The sequence below is a fragment of the Natator depressus genome, chromosome 1 (assembly GCF_965152275.1).
Source record: "Natator depressus isolate rNatDep1 chromosome 1, rNatDep2.hap1, whole genome shotgun sequence".
Classification (NCBI taxonomy): Eukaryota; Metazoa; Chordata; order Testudines; family Cheloniidae; genus Natator; species Natator depressus.
The window spans coordinates 62,979,234-63,006,232 of record NC_134234.1 but is presented as its reverse complement, the minus strand read 5'-3'; the positions used below and the strand labels follow the sequence as shown (position 1 = coordinate 63,006,232).

Sequence of the window (26,999 nt, the reverse complement as noted above, 5' to 3'; positions counted from 1 at the left end):
CAATTATATAGAGTCCACGTATTATTATAAATTCATGACTTTTATAATTATGTGAGAGTGCCCAGAGCTTAAGATGGGCCCTGTTGATATTTTATTAATCAATAAATAACAGGAGAACTCATGGACATTCCTAAAAGTTCTTGACACCCTACAAAGTTTATATTTAAATGCACAGAAGGGCAATCCCCTCTCCACCCCCGACCCAAAAAAGGGCAATCAGAATCCACTTTATCAGGACTCAGGTATAAAATGGGTAATTATTTGAGTACCAATAGTATCTCAAGGATAATGAGATTAGACTATGATTACTGGGTTTCTTGTTTACCTGCACAGGATTAAACTGATTACCTTATTTGGGGTCAGGAACACACTGTGTTGATAGGGCCTTAATGAATTTGTTTGCTGTGGAGCACTGAAGGGGTCCTATATTATGATTAGATGGGTATATTACACACGGTTTCTTGCAGGCACTGACATTGGTGTAATTCTCAGTCCTTCCTAATTTCGAAACCGTAAAAATCTTGTGTTTCTCAGTCTCTCCTGGCTGATTGTCCTATAAGAAGATATTTAAAATGTACTATAACTATATATCAGCTATAATGCAATAGAAATTTACAAGTCATAGTAGGCCAGATTGTCATATTCTTACTCCACATTTAGTCTCAGTTACTTCAGTGGGACTACTCTTGGGTTACTGTTCAGTGGAGTAAGGGGATCACAATCTGACCCAGTGTGATTTCTTTTTAGATGAGTAATACATATATTACTCATGCATGCGTATGCATACACATCTGCAATATGTTCTAGTCGACTATTTGTCATAATGATTGATAGTAAAAATTGAAATGGTTTTATAAATAATAAATGAAATATGTTTCTGTTTAAAGAATCACAGTGGGAGAAACCTGAAGGATTTCAAGACAACTCTCGAAACTCACAAACGGTAATCAAATGTTATTTGTACTACTTCTTTGTTCTTATGGCTTTCTTTACAAAACTTTTTGCTGCCTACTTGGCTTATCTCTCATGTATTATTCACAATATTGAATTCAAACAACCTATATATTGTGGATCTTAGAAAAATATATTGTAGCTTGAATAGAGCTGTGAAACCTACAGTTAAGGTTAAAACTCAACTTTCATTACCAATTCCTGTTTTCAGTTGCAGATAACTTTTTAAAAATTATTCTTTTGGAGTCAAACTTTTGATGCTTTGTTTCAGCCAAAAAAGCTGAATCTTTCTGGAAAAAATCAAGCAAATCCTGTTCCGCCTTTTGCAAATTAATCAACACAGGAAAAAAATTATACGTTCATATTTTAAAATAATTCATAAGATTCTTTTGCTTGGAAATGGCTAATGTTTTAAACTTTTTACATGTGGCTAGTTCTCCTTTAGGAAACATTATTTGGAGGATAAACATGCAGTGTGTGTGTGTGTGTATGTATATGTATATGTGTGTATATATACATATATATATACACACATGCACCTAAAAACTATGTTAAAAGAATGTTAATGTTGCAAAGTCAAGTACTCAAAAGTTAAGAAATGCCAGAATTAAGTTTGCCTGAGCAATTCCAGCCCTAAGCAATTTAAAATTTTGCTTGTTTCTTTCATGCACATTAAATAACTTCTATTCGTTTTTTGAAACATTAATTGCAGTAAATGCTATGCAGCTATGTCGTGCAGTATTTGTGGAACTCCATAGTGCTGCATATTTGTGTTTCTTGCAGCTATACAGTTGCAAAGTTGTGTTTTTAATTCAGCTCCCTGATTTTAGGGTTAAGGTTTTAGCATATCTAATGTAGTGTTGCAGTTTATGGAGTTGTGCAAAACGCTGCAGAGTTGTTATTTTCTTGTTTAAACTACTCTGAGGAAATTAAATGGAAAAACTAATAATAAATAATATGTGTTAAGATTGCAAACATAAGCAAAAGAAGTAGGAAATACTAAAAGCAATGGTGCCTTCCCCATGTTGTATGTATGCTGGATTACTACACCTCTACCCTGATATAATGCGGTCCTTGGGAGCCAAAAAATCTTACCGCATTATAGGTGAAACCGCATTATATTGAACTTGCTTTGGCCTCGAGCATTTCCATTATTAATAGTCACTTCCCGCCCCCTGACTGACCCCTCAGAACTCCCAATCCATCCAAACCCCGCACTCCTTGTCCCCTGACTACCCCCTCCAGAGACCCCCCTCGCCCCAACCACCCCTCCCAAGACCGCACCCCCGTTCTAAGCCCCCCTGCTCCTTGTCCCCTGTCCGCCCCCTCCAGAGGCCCCCCAGTCCCTAATCACCCCCAGGACCCCACCCCTTACCCAACCCCCCTGCTCCCTATCCCCTGACTGCCCTGACTCCTTTCCACACCCCTGCCCCCGACAGGCCCCCAGGACTCCCACTCCCTATCCAATGCCCCCGTCTCCTGACTGCCTTGCTCCCAGAACCTCCGAACCATCCAACCCGCCCTGTCCCCTGACCACCCCCCGAGACCCTCTGCCCCTTATTCAACCCCTCGGCCCCGGCCCGGCACCCTTAACACGCCACTCAGAGCAGCGTGTCGGAGCCAGACACGCTGACGCACTGATCTGCCGGAGCGCGTAGCCCCGCCCCCCAGAGCTCTGCTTAACCACGTTATATCCAAATTCATGTTATATCGGGTTGCTTTATATCAGGGTAGAGGTGTAATTAGGTTCAGAGATTCTCCTTGCTTTACAGGCAGCAGAAAGTTAACTTCCTGAGGAAAGAAGAGCTCTGTGTAGCTCGAAAGCTTGTCTCTCTTTCACCAACAGAAGTTGGTCCAATAAAAGATATTACCTCACCTGCTTTGTCTCTCTGTATGTCCATCAGCATTTATATAACTCTTACTACTGTAGTAGCTAAACTTCAGAAAGTTAACTTTCTGCTTAGACCTCACACAAACATACCGGATGGAGTAATAAACCAGTGCTGTATACTGAAGTTTAGCTACTACAGTGGTAAGCGTAATATAAATGCTGATAGACGTACAGAGAGAATATCTTGATAGTTGGCTTTAAGGGGTTCTTGGGTCATAAAATGCTTAAAGTTAAGCATCTGCTTAAGTGCTCTGCTGGATCATGGCCAGAATGCATTGCATAGCTTTAATAGATCTGTGCTGTAATAGAAAGGGCCAAGTTATGCCACAGGCTGTTTTTTGTTGTCTGCTTTCTAGTTATGCAAAGCAATTTTTCTTTTGTTTCCTCTTATTTAAACTAATGCACTGGAAAACCACAAGAATAAAACCTTGAGGAAACGTGTTCACTAGGGGCTGTTTTTCTTCTCTGAATCAACTGATTTCATTTCACCAGCATATATACGAAGATTTCTATATAGCAGGGATCGGCAACCTTCAGCATGCGACCCATCAGGGTAATCTGCTGGTGGGCCACGAAACATTTTGTTTACGCTGACCGTCCACAGGCATGGCTCCCCGCAGCTCCCAATGGCCGCGGTTGGCCATTCCCGGCCACTGGCAGCTGCGGGAAGCAGCCAGGAACGCGAACCGCGGCCACTGGCAGCTGCGGGGGGGCCGTGCCTGCGGACGGTCAACGTAAACAAAATGTCTTGCGGCCCGCCTGTGGATTACCCTGATGGGCTGCGTGCCGATGGTTGTCAACCCGTGCTATATAGTTTGTGCAAAAATGTTACGAAGAGAATCTTAATTTTTTATTTTCTTGACTTTTAAAAAAAATGCAGTCTAGCATTGCATGAAGTCAAGACTGTTGCATATGTGATTAATTATAATCCCATATACATTAATGTAAAAATAACATTGTGGGCTAGATCAGTGTGCAGCTTAAGGGAAATTTCAAAGGTTCATGTCCAGTATGCACTTCTTAAACAGTCATGACTTTGTTATTAATCTAGTGTGAAAATTAATATATTTTCCAAATAAGCAAATGCCTTAGTCCTCAGTGAGGACTATGTCCATGTCAAGTTTCAGTCTTCAGCCATTGTTGCTAAGCCCTGTGTTGGAAGGAAAGAAGACAAGTGTTGGCTTAGTTTTGTTTTCAATTTGGAGTAGGGTTTGTTCAAGTTGTTTTTCTCAAACCCTCACAAAACTTTAAATCTGCTGGATGGATTTTTCTCAGACTTTCTGAGAACTTTTCTGTTAACTTTAGGTCAGAAACCAACTATGGAAAATGTCAACTCAAGCAGTAAATGTTTTGGAAAGCCACAAGCATGTGAAAATAATAATGGGTTAAGTTGTAATTTCAACTGTTTGGCAACCTGAACTACAGTGATTGCTACTGAGCAGCCGCTTTTTAAAAACTAACTATTTGTATATATGTGTGAAATACGTGTACCTGTAGAGTGTCTGTGTGCATTCTTGCACGAGTATTACTTTAAGTTATAAGGTCCCTATCTAACTCCCAGCAGAGTCAATGGGGAATTTTTCCAAAAACTTTAATATGAGTTAGAGCAGGCCCTAAAAACATCATAATTACCATGACAGGAAAGTACTGGAGGGCTGAATATCTTTATAGTTTGTCAGCAATTATTTGGTTAGTCATTAAAATTCATTCCACTAATTCAATTTCTGTGTGTTTTCATTAGACAGGAGCATGGGTGGAAGGAGTCAGTGAAGATGGTCAGACCTACTATTATAATACAGAAACAGGAGGTAAGCAACATCGTTTTCACAATTAAGCTCTGGCTGGAAAGAGATGGTTTGTTTTGTTTTTTCGTAGTAAAACTTTGTTAGAACTATTTCAAACGTTTGAATCTTTTGAAAATGTAGTAATGGCTAAATTATGCCTGTTCTTTAACTGAGTGTTTCCCTCAGCTGAGAATCATCTGATGCTGTATGCTTCGTTAAACCACTCCTAGTTTTGTTGGCCTACAGGCAAACTGTTGCATACAGATGAATGGTTTCTTCACCATCCTGATGGCATGGAAACATAATAATTTCATATACGTCTACACATTCAGTTTGTAACTGTGAAGTATGGGTAGTCCATATACATAATGTTATTTTAAAAAATCTTTGTTTGGAAACCAAAGAGAGACAAGCGCTTGTGTTTTTTTTGTGTGTGTTTTTTTTGCTGTAACTTTAGTGCTGCTGTTGTTGTTGTTTGTGATTATTATTATTATTTATATTATAGTAGTGCCTAGGAGTCCCAGTACCTCATTGTGCTAGATGCTGTACAAAAAACAGTCCCTGTCCCAAAGAGCTTACAATCTAAGTGTAGGACAGGAGACAACAGATGGATACAGACAAACCGATGGTGGAGTATAAGGATACACTGAGACAGTATTGGTCAGTATGATAGGCTGTTGTCTCAGGATGCCAGCAACCTAGTTGTTGTCAATTTTTTTGCAGGCTTCCTGGCAAAAGAGTTTGAAAGGGGATTTAATTTTGTGGTTTTTGCGGGGAGATTCTCCCAAGCATGGGAGAAAGCATGCAGGTGCTTATTTTGAAAATGTAACAAGTGGGCAATGGCTGCTAGCATCTTGAGCCGATCGGAGGAAGGAGTCAATCATTTGATACTGAACAAGAAATGATAGGAAGGGCGGGGATAGGTTGTGAAGGGCCTCAGAAGTGAAGACAAGTAGCTAATGTTTGATTTGATAGAGAAGGAGAAGACAATAGAGGGAAGAAAAGAGAGGGGTGACATGGTCAAAGCAACAGGCTAGGGAAATGATCTTTGCAGCAGCATTCTGAATAGATATCAGTGAGGCAAGATTGTGTTTGTCAAGGCCAGAAAAGATAATGTTGGAGAAATTGATGAGACACAAGATCATGAGAGCCAGGCCGAGTGTGTTAGCTGTGTGGAAGGATAGGAAAGGCCATATTTTAGCGATGTTATGGAGAAAGAATCTGTAAGACTTAGACGTAGCCCTCATGTGAGGACCTAGAGAGAGGTCCCAGCTGAAGATGATGCCTAGGTTATGGGCCCAAGTGACAGGTAGGATGTTGATGTTGTCCACAATGATTGAGAAAGGAGTCGGGGGAAGAGCTTGCAGGTGAAGATTAAGAGCTCTATTTTAGACATGCTGAGCCTGGGCTAAACCTCCACCAGTAGATGTCAGAGAGACTGGCTGCAATATTAGTCTGGACAAAAGGGACAGATCTGGAGTAGAGAGGTGGATCTGTGAATCTTCCACACAGAGATGGTACTGAACTTGTGTGTATGGATGAGATTACCGAGAGATAAGGTATAGATAGAGAAGAGAAGGAAAGCAAAGACAGAGCCTTTGGAACCCCCACAGACAGTTGGAGGGCAGATGAGGAGGATCCTCTAAAGAGCACACTAAAAGAATTATTAGAGAGGTAGGAGGAAAACCAGGAGAGGACAGAGTCACGGAAGCCAACGGAGAACAAGGTTTCAAGAAGATGATCATGGTAAACTGTGTTAAAGGTGGCTGACAGGTCAAAGAGGATGAGGATGGAGTATGGTTCTGAGATTTGGCTAGGAAGAGGCGAGAGCAAAAGGTCAAGGAGTGGAAGCCGGATTGGCCAGGGTCGAGGATGGAATTGGAGAAGAGAAGCTTGAGACAGCGATTGCAGATAGCATGTTCAATGAGTAGGGCTCTACCAAATTCACGGGCATGAGAAACGCATCACAGACTGTGAAATCTGGTCTTCCCCTGTGAAATCTGATCTTTTGTGTGCTTTTACCCTATACTGTACAGATTTCAGGGAGGAGACCAGTGTTTCTCAAACTGGGGCTCCTGACCCAAAAGAGAGTTGCAGGGGGGTTGTGATATTGCCACCCTTACTTCTACGCTGCCTTCAGAGCTGGGCGGCTGAAGAGCGGCAGCTCCTTGGCTGGACGCCCAGCTACGAAGGCAGTGCCCTGCCAGCAGCCTCTCAGAAGTAAGGGTGGCAATACCATACCATACCACCCTTACTTCTGCGCTGCTGCCTTCAGAGCTGGGCAACTGGAGAGTGGCGGCTGCTGACTGCGGGCCCAGCTCTGCAGGCAGCCGTGCAGAACTAAGGGGAGCAGTACCACAACTCCCCCTACAATAACCTTGTGACCCCTCCATAATTCCTCTTTGGGTCAGAAATTAATCGAAATTTCTGATTTTTAAAATCCTGTGACCATGAAATTGACCAAAATGGACCGTGAATTTGGTAGGGCCCTATTAATGAGCTTAGAGATTAAAGAACGGAGATGGGGCATTAGTTGGAGAGGCAAGTCTGGTCAATTATGAGTTTTTTTAAGATAGAAGAGACTGAAGCATGTTTGTACTCTGAGGGGAAAGAGCCAGAGGAGAGTTAGCGGTTAAGAAAAAAGTAAGGGGGGGAATGAGAGTGGGCTATCTTCACTGATACACTTTACATCCTCTCTCTAGCAAGCTTAAATTTCCTAAAATAGAATATATACAACTTGGGAAATTATAGAGTAAGATTTAGATTTGAAAATAATCCAGCCAGTGAAAGCGAACCAATTTCCCCATTACTTCAGTAGTGGATTGAATTTGATATTTGACCAGTTATTTTATTATTGATCATACATGTATAATTATCTGACATGAGTGTAGGATCAAATAACAATAGCCTGGATTGTTTCCTCCTACAGAAATGCCAGTGGGAGAGATATTGCAGAGATCCTCTAAGAGTTTTTCTTAAACTCTTTTCTTGCATAATGCAGCTTTCTGCACACCCCCTCAGAACAGGCAACTGTTCTGTCTCTAAACCCTACTGATCTTTGCGACCCATAGTAGGATAGGACTGGCCATGTGCAGATTCTCTGCTTTTGTCCCAACTGTGGGGTCCCTTTGTGCTCCCAGGCAGTATAGCTACAATCAAGCCATACTGCCAGGGACTCCTGAGCCATTAAGCTGTTCTTAGAACTCCACCTTAAAAGGCAATCCCCAAGTCCAGAGGGAAGGATAGAGTGGAAAGATAATGCAGCATAGATACAGAGGTCTGTGCTCCAGGCTTGGGTTGGGTCACTGCCCTCTGAACAGGGTCCTGCGGTACCACTACCCGAATGTTTTGATGGAAACCGCCAGAGGTTCAGGGGGTTCCTGAACCAATTTCCTCTCTTTTTTTTCCACCAGCCAGGCCAGGGTGGGACTAGTGATCAGTTTGCTTGCTGGAAAAGCACTGGATTGGGCTTCCCCGGTGCTGGAACAGGACAGCTGGGTGTTAACAGACAGGAACACCTTCCTGCGAGCATTTTCTGCATGTTTTGATGACCCTTGTCAGACTCGCCCAGTAGAAGCCGCACTATGAAGGCTCCAGCAAGAGCAAGGGCCAGCTGCCTCATATGCTGCCGCATTCCGTCACCTCATGGCTGACATTGAGTAGAATGAGGCAGCCCAAATTCAGCATTTTTGGTGTAGCCTAGGTGAGGAGGTAAAGGATAAGCTAACCTAAGTTGAGACCCCAACCCACTTGGATGCTTTTATTGACCTCTTTCTCTGCATCAGCAACCAACTGTGTGAGAGAAAGGAAGAGAGGAGGTGTACTCTGCCACCACTTCGTTCACACCCCACACCAGAAACCCAAGGGTCCAACTGTGAACTGATGCAGGTTGATCTAGGTCATCGATGCTTGACCCTGGAAGAAAAGAAACAATGACCACACAGAAACCTATGCATTTATTGCGAAGCATGAGGACATGCCATTGCCTCTTGTCCATTATGGACCTCAACCTACAAGGAATTGGGAAATGAGCAAGCCCAGGCCCTATGGTTGGGAAGACGCGGCCTGGGCACCATCAGGGTTCTGGAACTGCTCCCCAGTCCTCAAGAGAAACTTGATCCAGGACATGCAGGTCCTCCCCACACTCCCAAGTATGAGTAAAAGTTACATACCATGAATGCGGCCAAACTGATTCCCCCTTAGTGGGCCCTGATTGATTCCAGGGCTACCAATAACATCGTAGATGATAAAGCTGCTTGAGCACTACAAATCCCTCTCTGTTTAAAGCCTACATCAGTCCTTGTAGAGGCAATAGATGGATCCATCCTGTCCCCAGGACGAGTAACGCAGGAAACAGAACCCCTAGAGGCAGTAATCCTGGCCCATTGGGAAGTGCTACAGTTCAGTGTGAACCACTCTCTGCACTGCCTCCTAATTCTTGGCATCACCTGGTTGGAACAGCACGACTCTTGCATCTCCTGGCGAGAAAAAAGGGTCAGCTTTCCCTGGGAATACTGCGGAAGAGTCTGCCTGCATGCAGTTGGCTTCAAGCCTCCAGTCCCCGTTTCCTGTAGCCAATTGGAAACGACAGCACCTGTGGGGGAACGCAAGATGGTGGCGGCTAACCAGGAGTGACTTCCAAGCCTGAATTCCCATCTCTCTGAAGAGTATTGGGATTATGCAGATATTTTTGAAAAGAAAAATGCAGACACGCTACCTGTGCACCAGGACAACAACTGCCCCATAGACCGGCAGCCTGGGGCGAAGGTCCCTTATGGACATATTTATGCGACGTCCAAACTAGAACTGGCAGCCCTTTGTGTGTGCGTCCAGGAAAACCTGGCCAAGGGCTTCATCCAGCACTTCACCTTCCCAGCAAGGGCTTCGGTCCTTTTCATTAAGAAAAAAGACGGAATGCTAAGCCTTTCTGTAGACTGTCGGGCCCTAAACCAGGAGGTGGTCCAAAACCAGTATCCCCTGCCCTTAATATCAGAGTTACTAGGTCATGTGTGGTCTGCCAGAATTTTCACCAAACTGGACTTCTGGGGTGCTTACAACCTAGTGTGCATCAGGGCAGGAGTTTAATGGAAGATTGCCTTTCAGACCCTGCTATGGGTACTTCAAATATTTAGTAATGCCATTCAGGCTGACAGATGCTCCTGCAACCTTTCAACACTTCATGAACAACATATTTTGAGACATCCTGGACCAGTATGTAATCATCCATCTCAGTGACATACTTGTGTTTCCAGATAACCCTGAGCAGATTTGTTAGCACATTCATTCCATCCTGAAAAGACTACAGAAGCCTGGCCTTTTTGTGACATTGGAAAAATGTACCATTGACCAGTCCTCCACAGAATCATTTCCCCAGAAGGAGTCAAGATGGACCCCCAAAAGGTAAAGGACATCCGCAATTCGGCAGTGCCCTATTCTCTCCGGGAGTTACAGTTCTTCTGGGCTTTGCAAATTTTGCCAACTGTTCATTACAGGTTTCTGAAGGTAAATAGCCCCCATGACCAACCTACTCTGCAAGGCCATCAAATTTGTTTGGACACGTGAAGCTTGCCATGCTTTCAAACAGCTCAAGGCTGCTTTCACCACTTCTCTGCTACTTGCACACCCAGACTCAGCCCAGGCATTCATAGTGGAAGCCATGCCTCCAATGTAACCATCGGGGCCATACTGTCTCAGAGGCTCACAGCATGTGTTGCACCCCTGTACTAACTACTCCTGAAAACTCACCCCTGAAGAATGGAATTATAAGATAATAGATAAGGAACTACTCACAATTAAATTAGTCTTGGAATACTGGCACCATCACCTCGAGGGAGCCCGACACCCAGTGCAAGTCTTTTTTGACCTTAAGAACCTTGAATATCTGTGGAAGGCTCAAGCCTTGAACCAAAGATAGCTCAGGTGGGCATTATTTTTCTCTCAGATCGATTTCATTATCACCTATCACCCGGGAATCAGAAATGGGACGGCCAATACCCTATCCCAAAAGGGGAATACTACCAAGAGGGCAAGGGGCCTGTAGTGGGGCGGCTGCCCCACTCCTGGAGGACAGGGGTTGAAAGCAGCCTTGGAGAGGGCTGTAGCTCGGAAAAGGAGTGAAAGCACCTGAGTGAGTAGCTGACCACAGGTGTGGCCAGCTCAATTAAGGGTCAGCTGGCTCTGATAAGAGGGCTGGGGGCCAGGAGCTGAAGGAGTCTCTCTCTAGTCCTGGAGTGGGAAGGGCTAGCTGCCTGGGAGCAAGGTACCTGAAGCAGAGCAGTGCTGGGGAAAAGGGCAAAGAGAGCTGGGGAGCTTCAGCCTGGTAAACCTCCAGGCTACAAGCCTTGGTGAAGTCCTACAAAGGTACTGGGTCTGCAGAGGTACAGTCTGAGAATAGGCAGAGACAGCTCCTTGCCAATGATGAGTGGCCATGACAGACTGCAGTCTGCCCCAGTGAGTGGGGGCTAGATGATGACTGGCAGTAGCCACTGAGGCAAGACCCTGGGGAGACCGAGAGTGTGGGGGTACTGTGGTGGGCAGAAGTCTAGAGCAAAGGGCACCGGGGTCCAGGAGGGACACGGGCCGGCGGCAGACGAGACACCGGCCTACAGAGGGCGCTCCGTATGCTGGAAAAGAGCTAATTCCCTGGATGACCAGCAGGAGGCGCTGTGCTGGTGAGTCATCACTTCGCTACAGGGCCTAATCAAAAAACACCCCATCTTCTGAAAACTCTCAAATTCCTTAGTGCCAGAATACACCAATCACAGTTTTAATTACACTGTTAAACAATATTAAAATACCATTTATTTAAATTTTTGGGGTTTTCTATACTTTCAAATATAGGGTTAGGGCTGTCGGCTCTGGGGGCACAGGGCTCAGGGTTTCAACTCCCACGGGTCTCAGAGCTTCAGCCCTTCTCGGGGCATGGCGCAGGGCTTCAGCCCAGTTCAGGGCTTGGAACTTCAGCTGTTCTCAGGGTTCAGGGCGCAGGGCTCCAGCCCCCTTGCTGCCAGGGAAGCTGCAGGCTAGAGCTGCTTCAGCTCCTCCACTGCCCATGGAGCTGCGGGCGGAGGCTTCAGCACCCCTGCCCCTCCCCGCTGCTGATGCCTTCTGCCCCGCCAACAGGCATGTGATTAACACGTTAAAAAAATTAACTCGTGAATTTTGCTTTCAATTAATCACAGGCGTTAACTGTGATTAATTGACAGCGCTAGTTTGCACAGGTGCCAAATTTCCAAAGTGCCAGGGGGTGCTCAAGCCCCGGCTCTGCCCCAGACCCCGCCTAAACTCCATCCCTTCTCCCAAAGCCTGACCCCTGCCCCACCTCTTCTCGCCCCTGCTCCACAGCGTGCCGTGTCCTCACTCTTCCTCCCAGAGCCTCCTGCCTGCATACCACGAAACAGCTGTTCGTGGCAGGTGGGAGGCACTGGGGAAGGGGGAGGCGCCGATCCATGGGGCCTGCAGGCAGGAGGCAGTCTGCGGCGGGGGGGAGCTGATCAGGGGGCTGCCAGTGCGTGCTCAGAAGCCACCATTTTTTCTCTGTGAGTGCTCCAGCCCCAGAGCACCCACGGAGTCAGCGCCTATGCTAGTTTGAATCTTTAACAGAGAACTTTTTTCCTTGTGTGTCAGAATTTTGAGTTAAATACATGGAAACAAAGAGGTTTAAGCAATCTAACTTAAAAACCCTTCTTCACCTGCAAAAAAAATGGAGCTGCATCCTTCTTTTCATTCATTATGATGTATGAAGAAGATTTGAAAGGATGGCTTTATTTCTTTTTTTATTGTTGTTTTTCCTCCATATTAGAAATTCAGCACTTGTCTAGGCTTGAAAAGATTCTAGGATGGAGAACTAGTGAAATAATGCCAAAAGAATGAAAGTTACGCTATTGAGAAGGAAAGTGATTTTAGTCAATTTCTTGTAAAAACTCTTTGCTTTTTGTTTGTTTGTTTGTTAACACCTATTTAACTGTAATAACTAATCAACATTTTGGAGAAATAAATTCTTTCCAAATGATTAAAGAACCTGCCCTTTACTTAAATCTTCAGAGCATAGAAAAGACAACATCTGAGACTACTGACATGTTCTCCAGAAAAAACAGGGAAAATCAGACTTGGCAGTCTTGATATTTCTAAGGAAGCAGAAAAATAACTCTTCCCAGGCCTTTATGTAGCATAAATATGCAAAAAGATGGGTTTTGGTTTGGGGTTTTTGTAGGTTTGTTTGCAGGTCATTTGTCAGTGTTCTCTTTTAAATTCCAGTTTGTATTTTATCATTTGTGTTTTGTTGCTTTTGACAGTTCTACATAGATGTGTAACCTTGAACAACTTCTTTGTAACTATTTTGCTTGGTCTTATTTTATACCTGTCGGATTTTGAGTTACCATTCACTGTGACCATCAGACAAATATTTGTGATTTTAATTTTCAGTGCAATTTAACTCTCTTGGAGTACATGTCCTCTTAGTTAACCCTGTGTTCTAAAGAAGGAACATTGTCAACAAAAGCTCTGTTTTGTTGTTAAGAACTCTGAAGGCCACCAGATGTCATTACAACACATCTAAATAAGAAAGCTTTTGCTCTTTGAAGATAATAAATCTTAGAACCTTAAACCTGATGAGGTTCAATAAGGATAAGTGCAGGGTCCTGCACTTAGGACGGAAGAACCCAATGCACAGCTACAGACTAGGGACCGAATGGCTAGGCAGCAGTTCTGCGGAAAAGGACCTAGGGGTTACAGTGGACGAGAAGCTGGATATGAGTCAGCAGTGTGCCCTTGTTGCCAAGAAGGCCAATGGCATTTTGGGATGTATAAGTAGGGGCATAGCCAGCAGATCGAGGGACGTGATCGTTCCCCTCTATTCGACATTGGTGAGGCCTCATCTGGAGTACTGTGTCCAGTTTTGGGCCCCACACTACAAGAAGGATGTGGATAAATTGGAGAGAGTCCAGCGAAGGGCAACAAAAATGATTAGGGGTCTGGAACACATGACTTATGAGGAGAGGCTGAGGGAACTGGGATTGTTTAGTCTGCAGAAGAGAAGAATGAGGGGGGATTTGATAGCTGCTTTCAACTACCTGAGAGGTGGTTCCAAAGAGGATGGTTCTAGACTATTCTCAGTGGTAGAAGAGGACAGGACAAGGAGTAATGGTCTCAAGTTGCAGTGGGGGAGGTTTAGGTTGGCTATTAGGAAAAACTTTTTCACTAGGAGGGTGGTGAAACACTGGAATGCGTTACCTAGGGAGGTGGTAGAATCTCCTTCCTTAGAAGTTTTTAAGGTCAGGCTTGACAAAGCCCTGGCTGGGATGATTTAATTGGGGATTGATCCTGCTTTGAGCAGGGGGTTGGACTAGATGACCTCCTGAGGTCCCTTCCAACCCTGATATTCTATGATTCTATGATTCTAAGTGCATTTGTTAAATGTTTTTAATTAATACGTCTAAAATATGAAAATAATGTCAAAAGTATGATAGTTTTTTATTAATTTGAGTGTTCCTTTCAAATAATTTTTTGAGAGTCAGTGTGCTTTCCAGTGTTATAAAACTGATTTGGCTAGTCAAATAGAATCTGTCTATGCAAACTCTTCAGCTAATTGCCAACTCTTCAAATGAATGCTGGAAATTACTTGGTTTTTAACTTAATAGTGGAACATTTTATTAAAAGCAGTGCATTTAAAGCAATTAAGTGATGACATTGGGATTTTCAATATGATGGATACATCCATCACACCACCTCACTCAAGAAGTTTACTGGATCATCATTGTTTAATTGAAAATAAGGTCATGTCCCTCAGCTGTTTGAGGGACCTCCAATAAACCAGGTTTGGATATGTAAACACTGCTGTTTAATTAAAGAGCCTTAGTTCTACTGTATTCTACTGAGTCAGCTAGCACTGAGGAAACCGACAGACTTTCAGTCTGCAAATAGGGATGCTGGTTTTAAAATCTGTGCGGAGGGCTGGGACACCATATCTGACTATGTTACGTAATGAATGCAAGAGATGGCGAATGCATGGTCAAAGGTATTTTTGTAGTGGGGAACAGTGTGTTATAGCTGTGTTCATTATGTTCACAGTTACATGCCAAAGAATCCTAACCCATTATTAGGGTTGTTATAGTTAAATTATCCAATCTGAAAGGAGAAATAATGTTATGAAAAGTAAATAATGTATAGTAGGTTGGACAGGTTTAATTGAAGTATTTCTACTTTAAGGAAAAGAACAAATGCATAGTAGAGGACAGGATACAGCAAGTCTTGTCATAAGTTGAGTGGAACTGTCATGAAACTTGTGTTTAAAAATAAAACATTGAAAAAGTAATTTTGAGAAGTCTAGAAAGAAAACACGAGAAAAAAAGAAAAGTGGAAGGGCGTATGCTAAATTCTTTACTGTATTTTTCACATCGAGCACATGGTACTGCTTAAGGCTAATGTTGTCAAAGTGGAGCTCATGTAAGGTCAGAATTAAAACATGAATAATGTGATTGTCCAAATATGTTGAACAGTATCAACGTGGAAGAAGCCTGATGGTTTTGTTTCACCTTCGTATGAGAGCAATAAAGATGACAATCATCCTGAAGAACACACCACAGCAGATTCAAAGAGATCTGAATCAGATGCTGAGATGGGTGGTAATAAAAGTGAGGTAGAAAAGCCAAAAACAAACTTAAAGGTAAGTTTGTTTTTTTTTTCCCATCAGATTTACTTTATGTACAATATTAATGTTCCAGAATAAAGTGATTTCATCTTTCTGGGTGTCTGTATTGATTGTAGTTAGGTTAAACCTTATTGACGTTGATAAGAATTAGCACTTCATAGTGCTTGAAAAGCAAAATAAATAACTGGTCATCTATTGGCACATCAGCAGCCCTGTTACACCATGGAAGGTAGACTCTTCAATGTAGGTGGCTTGAATGTAGCTAGAGGTGCTCATGGTTTCCAAGGAAGGGCATTGGCCTCCCAAGTAGATGATCCTCAGATTGATATTGACTTCAATATAGGGCTATAATTTTTGGCCCATATTCTTCAAAGGTATCTGCTGACAGTGGGACACCACAAGATCATGGCTATTGTCTGAAAATTTGACACTTACAGGCTTTCCCATTAATTGTCTGTCAAGACCAACGGTAGGGTAAAGGTAGTGTCAAAACTAGATGTTATGTCTTCATATTAAAGTTCACAATAAGGGCTGTAATTTTAGGTGTGGGTAGATAAAATTTTTCCAGTGCCTTTTATTTTGAGTCCAGAAACAGTAACTTGGGCTTCCCAAGATACTGTTTTCATTTAAAATGTGAAAATACCCAGATACAAATGCTTTAAGGTATTATTCCAATTTTCTTCCCCACTGTGTGCAAAACTAGTCAAATTTCTACCAAATGTTATCCATAAGAAAGTGTGCAAAGAACATTTAATTAAAAAAAGAATTAAAAGCTATATATATATGATAGAACTTTGTTTTGTAAATGTGTATGTGGTACTCCACTCATTTTCAGCTGTGTGAGACTGGAACTTTTAACTATAGCTTGTTCTAATGATTGTTCTTCTTGTGTGTGTATTGAATGACTGTCTCTTTCTGAATGAAGTAAGATGCTTGTGGCAAAAAATATTAAAATTCTACTAAAATATTGTTTCTTTATTGCTTTTGGTTTTCCTTGGTTGAGAAGTATAAATAATAGATGTGAAAAAGAGCAATATTCTGTTGTTTCATTTCGGCATTTTTGCTGAAAGTGGGGCGTTTTCTTCCTTAGATGAAAAGAGACAGCGATGACGAAACAGAGGAAGAGAAACCCCCAAAAGTTAAAAAGATAAGCCCTTATGGAGAGTGGCAGGAAGTTAAACAAGAAACTGATGTTGCTCAGGATGAGGCCCCGTCAGTTCCACAAGCTACCTCCCACAATGTATCTAAAAAGACAAACCCTTATGGTAACTGGGAGGCAGTTACAGAAAAGGAAGACCCATAGTAAGTGTCCATTTACCATAAGTATTTATAAGATGTCTGTCACCTTGCTGTTCCAGAGGCCCTATCTATAGGGCCAAAACCTGAATTCCTCACTCAGGCAATATTAACACTCAAGTCAATGGGAGTTGAGCCTGAGTAAAGATGTAAGGATTTTACCCATGGTGAGTATTTAAAAAGTAATTTTCATTCTTTTTTAATGCTGAAGTTCATTATAATCACAGGGTAAATTTACCAAATTGCTGGTGATGGTGGTTTTCAATGGATTTAGCATTCAGATGCCATGGGCCAGATTTTTAAGTGTAGTTTTGTAGGCCGCATTCTGGGTGTGAATGCAAATTGGCATGCATACAGTTTTTTCACCTTTAAAAATTTGGCTCTGTATATATATTTCCTAAAATTCAGTAATATTTGATCAGAGAAGCAGATGATGCTCGTTGAACTCTCTCTCTCTCTCTCTCTCTCTCTCTCTGTAAATTATAGGTTAAATCCTGCCCACGGATTGCTACATAACTAGTAAAATCAGTTATTCTGCTTGCTTACACATTCATTAGCTAAAACATGACCATGTGGACTCATGTATTGGAGGACATGGTCAAGCCTTCCCATGTTGCTTCTCTACAGGCAGCTAGAAATGGAGCTTGAGCTTTTCAGAGAGCTGTTGTTGTTTGAGTTTCCCATATGATATTTTTATAAATGAATTAAAATAGTGCATTTTACTAGAGTAAAAATAGTCACTTATTATTAGTACAAAAATATCTTTCAATGTTAGTAGTAAACAGATTTACTAGTTGCTACAAATTGCTTGTGTCATCCTCAAAAATATGGGAATTCGGTACTTAGAGCAAGGCAATTGGGAGTCAAGACTCCTGGGTTCTTTTTAATCCTGTTATGACAGAGCCCATGGAATAAAGTGACTCTTCTGATTGATTTTTTTAGTGTAATGACATTTATTTATTTATTTTATTTACTTATTTAGGCTCCGTGACTTCTGCAGTGGCCTGGGGGCCAGCTGCTTAGGTGGTCCTGGGGACAGCCACACCAGCTGGTGCTGGAGCGGCTCTGCAGCCAGCTGCACCGGCACTGCTGGAGTGGCCCCCAGAGCCAGCAACAGTGACTGCTGCTTGGGCGGCCCCAGGCAGCTGGCTCCAGGGACAACAGAAGCAGTGGCAGGTGGGAGGCCCTGGGGGCAGCCAAAGCAGCAGCTGCTCGGTGGCCCCCAGCAGTTGGTGCTGCTGGCCCCCAGTACCCCATCGCCAGAGCAGCATCCCCCCATCTCCCTAGAGCAGCGGCCCACCCCAGCCTACCAGAGAAGCACCCCCCTCCTCACCCGCTAGCTAAGATTTAGTCAGGGGTATATAGCACAACCATGGACAGGTCACGGGCCGTGATTTTTTGTTTATTGCCCATGACCTGTCCATGACTTTTACTAAAAATACCTGGGACTAAATCGTAGCCTTATTTATTATGGATATAACATCTTTGAGGCTGTGCAGCAGGAAAGCTGTACCAAACTAATTACAGTTTTTTTGTCTCCAAGGGCTTACAGTTTAGTGGGGAAAGCTGGAACTGTGTGGAACAATACAGAAACAGTGGCAGCTGATGATTGCAACTCAAACCTTTATATTTCTTAGTTGTTAGGTCTAAGGTCTTATCCTGAGGACTGCTGGTTACCTGCAGCTCTGGTTGACTTCAGTGGTGGATGTAGCTGCTTAGCCATTGTTCAAAGTCAAGCTCATGTGACCTGATCCTGTGTACATTGGCAAAACTCCCTAATCATGTACCAAAAGATTGTGCCCTTTGATGTTGATCCTGCAAACACTTAAGCACCTGCTTAACTTTACACATGAATAACAATATTGACTGTTCTAGGAATTACATGAGCAAAATACTTACATGCTTGAGTGTTTGCAGGATTGGGGCTTTAGTTTGCTATTTGCCAGCTCACCCAGGGCAAATACGATATTTATTTTAATGCCAGATTATCATGGTCATGATGAGGATGGGCAAGTAAACTTGTGCCAAGGTTATAAAATTTCCTAACAATTTTGTCGGGCCTCTATGAAAATAAAAGTGCTGTCTGCCATCTGTGGTGCCATTCTTGTTCTGTCATCTAGCCATTATTTTTTTTACCTCCTCTCCTAGTGAAAAAGTGGACTTAGAGCTTCCCAGTACAGAGAGTGACTATCTCCCTCTGCCAGTGCTCCAGGTTCCAGAGGATGCAAAAATGATATTTAAAGAAAAAACAGTCACCTCCCTTGGAGACCTGACAGAAGAGGTGCCGATCTTCAAAAAGAGAAAATTTGAAAATGGAAAATCAAGAAATTTACGACAAAGACCAACTGATCAGTAATAATTTAACAAAGCATTGTAGATGCTGTTTAAACTAGCGAGGCTCAAAAGTTACTATTTTAAACAAGCTTTTTTTAAGAAAATGTTGGTTAGAAATTAAGAATTTATGGTTATTCAAAAATGTATTGACCGTGGATTGTAATAAATTTTTTATTTTTATGTTAATGTGATTATATTTTGTTTTCTGAACAGATAATTGCACAATTTATGCAGTGATGTAAATGCATTTATTTTTTATTTAACCCTGTTATCTGAATTCAATTTGCTCAGTGTGTGCTACTTAAAATACAATATAATATATAAGATTTTGATTCCTCTCCTAGATATATGGGAATACATTCATGCATAACTTGGAGAAATATGGTACAGAGCATGTGTGTGAACACAAGGAGTGGATAAGTGGCAGTCCACTAGTACCCATGTACTAGAAAGTAGAATTAAGACCCAATATGGTATAAGCAGAGTGGCCTTCCAGCAAATATGCTTTGATTTAATGGTTACAAAATTGAAGGTGATGCAAGTGCAACCCACCACAAGCATAGTTTGAGATTTTCAAAAGAAAGGTAGGGGAGTGAGCCACACAGATGCCATTTATTTTAAAAGCGAGTTTAAAAACTTTTGAAAATCTCAGCCAAGTTTTCTAACTTGGATTCATGGAAAGCAATACTGTACATACATGATAAATATATTGCAAGTATACAGAGATTCAAACCTTGTTCTGATGAATCTGTTTTTCATGATACCATGATAAGTCCCATCTCTGTGTCACACCTCTTTCTATGGTATTTTCCCCATTGTGTTTTTTACTATATATTTGTGTGTCCATGATTTTTTCTCCAGTTACTTGGAGGAACATTTATTTTCTTTCTTCTCTCCATATTTTCTTTGTCTGTTTCCTTGCAAGTCAGGAATGGTCACACACTAGTTTCATGAACAAGTCCTTCAAAGTTGGAGTCATGCTCCAATGCACAACACTATTTTAGTGGCTGTTGCTTGTGTGAATTGTTCAGATGAGTGCACTGCCTAGCTACACAGTGCCAGATTACTGATCATAGAATCTGGAAGGGACCAAGTATATAGTGATCCCAACATGTGGACGTATGTTGGGAGAGGAAAACAGAAGGATGATGGACATAATTGATTGCAGACTGTCACAGAAAGCTGCAGCTTGGAGTCCATGACGTACATGATTAAACACTTTCTTAAGCTTAGTGTCCTAAAATTCACGAATGGAGTTGATTTCTATTTTTTCAGATGATAGCGTGATCTGTGTTTAGCATCATCAAAGGTCCACAGACTGCAAAAGAAGATGGCTATACATAGTGCTTCCCAGATTGTTGGCTGTGATCCACTGGGTGCTCATGGACTTTCTAATGAAGAGTTACTGTGGGTTCATAATGTATAGTGATGCCACTTTTAAAATCATGAGTACCTCATTAGAGAGAGTCTCAGACAATTATAGAGCAAGTGTACAAGCTATGAAGTATTTCTGGGCCCAGATACAATGTGATGTACCTTATAAGTGCTTGCCCCCTGCATTTCTTTACTCTGGCAAAACACCCATTGATTCAATGGGCATTTTACTTGAGGAATGGCAATGTCTTTGTGGCCCTGCAGTTCAGCCTACAGGGGGTATGAATTGCAGCATGCAGTAGTGTGTTGTGCTGTCACTTCCCTGTGTGAATGCTGCTGGCATGAATTAGGAGATACCCAGCTCACGTTAACTTAGCCTCTTTCAAACAAGGCTATGTTAATGCAAACTTAGGTACCTTTTAGTTCGTGTCAGCGGCATCCACATGGCATTACAGTGCAGCATGCTAGTGCATGCTACAGTTCATACCCTCATAGTCTGTACAGCTGGGATGTGTAGACAAACCCAAAGACTGCAGGATTGGGGACCTTCACTGTAAATTACAATAGGGAGTGTGATTTTTTTTTTTTTTGAGCTCTGTGATATTTTCTGTGGATGCAGAGAGGAATTAAATGATTACAGATTCAGGCCCTTGTGTGCTGCTTGTGTTGTACTGTCATGACAATTGTGTTTATTGTGCTACCTGCCACGCTGTGAGAAATTTCAAGGAGCTGTTTAGTGTCCACTCAGAGACCAGCCCATATAGGAGCAACTTTTCAGGATGCTCTGAATGGCCTTGTGGTCATAGGTCAAGTAATGGTTACATTTATTCATCGCTCACATGACCAATAAGGAAAAGTACTATGCAGGTAGTGGCCTAGAACATCTGAATTGGTGTGATTATGTAGAAAATGCCTAACTATAGCTGTATGTTGTTTAAAAAAAAAAATCTTAAAATGAGAAGTTAAAATGGTTAGAACTTTTGTTCCTTGCTCCTGAAAAAAGCCAACTGAAAATCAAAGACATTGCAATATGCTGAGTTTAATAGATAAATCTTTTAAAAAATCCAAACACTTGTTTTTTTAGTGTGAAAAAGGATCAGAGGTTTTCTTTATTCACCACTGACAGTCTCTTTTCTCCCTGGTGGTTCTTCTGATTTTGTATGTAATGGCTACTAAAGAAGACAAGTTGAAAAGCCTCTACCCCATAACTTATTAAAAATTCACAAATTGTTCCATCAGAAGTAAAATTTACAGACTGAGCCAACATGAGGTGAGAGTCACGGTAAGGTTGGATTAGGATCAGTATGGCCACTTTCATTAGGCACATTTGTATGATAGTAAGTGCGGTTTCTAAAACTTACTTTCTACTTCATGTGAAATGCATCATTTAAGTTCCTTCCCAAAAAGCACATTCATAATTATTGTCGGTATTGTATCTTTTTAAAGTGTAATCTGGGCTCTAAGAACATCAGAAGGGCCATACTGGATCAGACCAAAGGTCCATATAGCCCAGTATCCTGTCTTCCGACAGTGACCAATGCCAGGTGCCCCAAAGGAAATTAACAGAACAGGAAATCAGAAAGTGATCCATCCCCTGTCGCCCATTCCCAGCTTCTGGCGAAGCATGAGAAGCTTCATATTTAAATAGACATTGTTGCCTTTGGACCATGCTCCAGCATTTTGGCAGCTATTTCCTGTTGCATACCTAAACTAAATATTTTCTGATCACATACAGAAGTTTTACCTCATCTAAGAATTAGCTAGGGATACTGATACTCCAGGACATATTTACTACATATGCGCTGATCACCTCTCTTCCCAAACTCTCATGCCTTTGGCACTCAGCACCCCAGGGGATTTTATGGTAACTAGTTATGCTCTGTATGTTCTAATCCTTTTTTAAATTGCACTTCTTTAGCAAGTCCTATTAATGTTAATTTGTCAAACAAAGAAATGTTTTATGTTTAAAAAGAAACCTGCGGTGTTTTCTGATCAATCAGTTTTCTCATCTCCTGGTACATTTTGTATCTGCATTGTATTGTTTATCTGCCTAGATTGTAAGCTCCTTGGGGCAGGAACCATATCTTCCTTGGTTTGTACAGAGTCATGCACTCTGTTAGCACTATTGTGCAGCAATGATTATTGTAGAAAGAGAAAGGTGCTGTGATCCAATGTCCACTGCACTGGAATGGGACTCAGGAGATCTGATTTCAGACCCAGGCTTTGCTACTGTCTGGCTCTGTGACCTTAAGAAAGACTATTCACTACTGTATTTTTATTTCCCTTTCCACCTTTTGTCTACTTAGTCTAGTTAGACAATAAGCTTTTCGGAGTAGGACTGTCTCTTACTATATATTTATACAGTGCCTAGCACAGTAGGGCCTGATCTTGGTTGGGGTCTTTAGATGTTAACATAACACTATTTATTTGTGGTTTGGCTTGATGTGGAAACCTGTCTGCCAGGAACTGCACTAAGACCACCGACTTTTCACTTTGCGACTACCCGACAGGAGTTTGAATCTACACCCTGAGGTCTGAACACCTCAATTTGTTTGAAATCCACACTTTTCCATTTTGAGCAGTAGTTGTGTTCACTGTTTGTATTTGACACATTATGGCCCTGCAAACTCAAATCCAATTATAATGTTCAGATTTAGGGGTTTGGTCAAATCTACCTCTGGTCGCAACCTGAGTTAGATTCAAACTGATGAAAATTTTTTTAATCCCTCACTAACCCCACGAGTCTTCAAGTCTCTGTTTTATTCTGTAAAAGTAATTTTGAGGGACCACATTTTAATATTATTTGGCTTCTAAGAAAGGGAGAATCTCCTTTTATTTCCTCTTTCAACTAAGCACCTGTCCTTTGCTACCATTATTCAAATAATCGGTGTCACCCTTGATCTAGAACTGTCTTCTCCAGTGTCTCCCATATGTGAAAATATATGCACCACCAAATATGCCACAATACCAATGTACATCTTTACCCCAACCCTTACTATTGAAAATACCCATTGATGCCTTCATTTCCTCTCAGCTTGACTGTTATAGTTCCCAGCTCTTCAGACTCCAGCAGATGCAGTATGCTGCTGCCAGGCCTGCCTCATGAATACAAGAAGCACAACCAAATTACATGTATTTACAAACAACTTTCTAGTCATTTCAGGATTGATTTCAAGGTACTCTTTGATCCAGTTCACAATTTCCCTCCTTGAGACAAATTTAACTCAGTTAGTTACGCTGGTATAAATCCAGAATAACTTAATTGCAGTTAATCTTTGAAGTTCACTAAAATCAAAGGAGTTACTATGGATTTACCCCAAAATGTGACCCCTGACGTTTAAAACCTGACATGGACTTGGTCTGTCTTAGCACATCTGCTCCCATACCCATTTCTTCTATTAGATTCACTGCCCCTGTGTCCTTTCACACAGTCTCATTACAGTTGGTGCAAGAGCCTTCACCTTTATAGCTCCTGCCATCTGCCTTCCTGTGTTTCTATCTCAAACTCTTTGTCTGCTCCCTTGTATCTACCTCATAATTCCTTTTTCCCTCTACCTGCTATTTAATGTTTGAATTGTATTATTTCTTTCTGCGATTATATAACCTAGCTGTGTAAAACATTTTGGGATATAGTTTGTATGTAAGTTGCTGTACAAAATAAAGTAATATTGTATTGTAAATAAAGTAGTAACCTCAACAAATTGGAGTTGACACATGTGGTTGCCAATCACAATTTCCAGAAAATGGTATGAAACTTGTATCAAATCAAACTGGTATCAAATTTCTACTTGTCAGTGTAGAAATAGTCTCTATAATAATGTTTTTTGTATGTGCCAAAATTATACATGCCAGCTTTACAGTTTATTTGCAGTCAAGTGTTTAAATGGATACACAGTGGGGAACAATAGAACTGTTAGAAATTACGCGTTTGGTTTTTTTAAAATTCATTATTTGCCAGGCCAACTGACCATTCTCATTTTATAACTTCTCCATTCCAAGTACAGAAATTGGCAGCTGCTGAAGTGGAGCTGACCTGAAAATGCTGAATAAAGATTAAGAGGTAAGCAATTGCTGATACTCTTATTCATATTGTTAAAGATTTTTAAGGCAGCATAAGAGATTTAGACACACATCTTCCATTAAATCTGAGGATAATGGTAAATATAAACTAAAAGAAGTGTGTTACTACAGAACTGTTTATATGAAATTCTGTTCTATCTAAGTTCTTATACGATGTTCATCACCATAGTATCTGAGCGTCTTCCAGTAGTGCATTCAGCAATTAATGGAAATTGCTTTACCCAGTGCACCAGTCACAAGTAACAAATGACCTTGGGTTAAAATTGTTAATTTTTAAATTTTTAACAGAATGCAGTTGGGGTTTGTTGTAGTTACTACTTAGCAACATCCAAAGTATATATCGGAAAGGCTGTTTTTCATTTAACAGATTATCATAAAGCGGTCTTCACAGTTATTGATGTTCTGGGTGAGAAACAACTCAGAAACATTAAGGTTAAGATTTTTAAAAAGGTGGGTAATACAAGCAAATATTTTTATCAAGTTTCTTTGAACAAGAAAATCCTGTTGTAAACTTGTTTGGGAATTTCTTTTCCAGAAAGCAGAGCCACTGTTCAGCTGCATAAGGAGGACAGAAAAAATAAGGTAATGGCCAAGCGAACAGTTTTGCTGGTTATGAAATTTGGTTTATCATGATTGGGGAGGGGGGAGGCTATTTCTGGGAATTAACTGTATTTATTTCTACTTCAGGAAACATTCATAATCCTAAAAATACTAAAGACACTGATTAACAGAGACTTAAGTCAAAGAAACAAGCTTCATTTTTGTAATATGGTTAATAAGAATAACTTGTTGGTTTTTCCAAGTGACTGAATTCATTCATAGCTGCAGGATCACTGAGAACTTTGCTGATATATTTTACAAGTGACTAAATGAAGGCTGAATTTTTATTAAGAGTGATATTTTTCTACTGGTCTAGAAAAAAAATCTATATTTCCACTGTCTTGCCCATCACTCTGTTATGCTTACTGGTTTTTCTAGTATTTCTTCCTAAACTTATGTTTAACCCATGCACATAAGAAATGTATATATAATTTAGCAATGCTGTGAAAGTACTGTCATACTTAGACACATGAGAAGTCATAGACTTTAGCACATCTCACAGCGATTCCTGCTGTTTCATTTAGGAATATGTTGCTAGGCTACAAAAGGAATATTGTCCTGTTCTAGAAGTCAGGGGAAGAAGGAAATAGGATCAGAATGATTAAAATTCATGTTTCATTAAAATATGGACATGGGAATACCCGACACAGCAGCCAGAGGCTCTGGACAACGTATCCTCATGAAAGATTCCCTTTATGAATTCTCAGCCTACTGAAAGAAGTGTTCTACCTCTGCCTGCTGGGGTGTAAACCACAGAGAAAAGCTGTGTACGAGCAGCTACATTTTCAAAACTATGCTCCCGATATGCACACGGTAATAAACTGGCAGCATTTGCCTAAAACATCCTCAGCCTGTTAGCATGTGTTGACCCTGCTGAGAAAGCTGAGTCATTGAGGCATATGCCTCATTATTCCAACATAGATACAAAGGAAATGGGAGTGACTCTGTGGAACAGAGGTTCCAGGGATTGGGCTGAGGGGAGACAGCTTAAGCAGGATTTTCTGTGATCTTATTGTTAATTGATTTCTGTCAGTAAAGCCAAACCCCAGGAAAGGTCAGTTTGGACTCCATGTAGCGTGCAGAGCAGTGTGGGAAAGTGCCTGTTCGCACACAACCAAAAATAGGGAATGTGCATAAAGACGCATGTATAGTCATATTACATGTTCACGTTGGCTTCGTACTGGGCTCTAATTTGCACATGCATAAGTATGTGGACAGCAGCGTTTGTTTTGGTTTTAATTTTCATGTATCATCTCAAGCATTTAGTATCAATGAAATGTTGGGGGACCTGGCTCAGAAAATCACAGTGTTCCATTAGAGCTGTAAAGAGGTGGTGGAACAGCAAGGTCAGGAAACGTGGGCACAAGAAAAGGACTCTGCCGTCTCTTATTTCCTGCCCAGATCTGATGGGGTGAACAGCTGATCAGCTTTCACCTGAGAAGTATCCCTGAGCCATCAGATGGGCCAGTAGCCTGCATGAAGGCACCCTTAGGTTTTGACACCACGGCCTCCTCCACAATGCATTACCCTTGATTTTCCCCATCACAGTTCACGACAGACCTGGATTTCAACAGCAATAAAGAGAGACCAGAAGCATTGAGACACCTCTGTGACAGGACCTGTGGGGTGTTATCTACTGCTCATTTGCATCTCTTGGCTTTTCCAGGGCAGTTAGAGGAGCTGATGCTGTTTAAACAGTAAATGCCATAGGCATGTAAGAACTATTAGTATTGATACTTTTGGAAAGTAATTTGTGAAATATAATTGCTATGAAAAATACTATTGCATTATATCTAGTTGAAAATACTTATCTTTCTTATTGCCATCCCAATGATAGCTGCTACATAGAAAGTAAAGAAGTTTTGCCAGATGTTCAAGTGGAATCTACATTAAAAATGCCAAATAAAGCCCAAGAGGTAAACAAAATGTACACGTAATCTTCAGATAAAGGGGTGGTTTTATTTGTTTGTTTTTGTCGCATGGCATATTCTCCAAAAGTGTTTCAGAGAAGCCAAAATTACGCCTCCAGCTCCAGTGTAGA

At 41.5% G+C, this 26,999-nt stretch overlaps 1 protein-coding gene across 1 annotated transcript in view; it reads left to right on the top strand.

The window, feature by feature from the left end:
- Positions 1 to 18,969, top strand: part of WBP4 (WW domain binding protein 4) — a 31,909-nt gene extending 12,940 nt beyond the window's left edge. The window contains exons 6-10 of the mRNA XM_074961544.1: positions 888 to 943; positions 4,584 to 4,650; positions 15,123 to 15,289; positions 16,365 to 16,576; positions 18,719 to 18,969. Coding sequence (XP_074817645.1) covers positions 888 to 943; positions 4,584 to 4,650; positions 15,123 to 15,289; positions 16,365 to 16,576; positions 18,719 to 18,926 — 710 coding nt within the window. The 3' untranslated portion in view covers positions 18,927 to 18,969. The remainder of the gene's footprint in view (positions 1 to 887; positions 944 to 4,583; positions 4,651 to 15,122; positions 15,290 to 16,364; positions 16,577 to 18,718) is intronic.
- Positions 18,970 to 26,999: the final 8,030 nt, after the last annotated feature.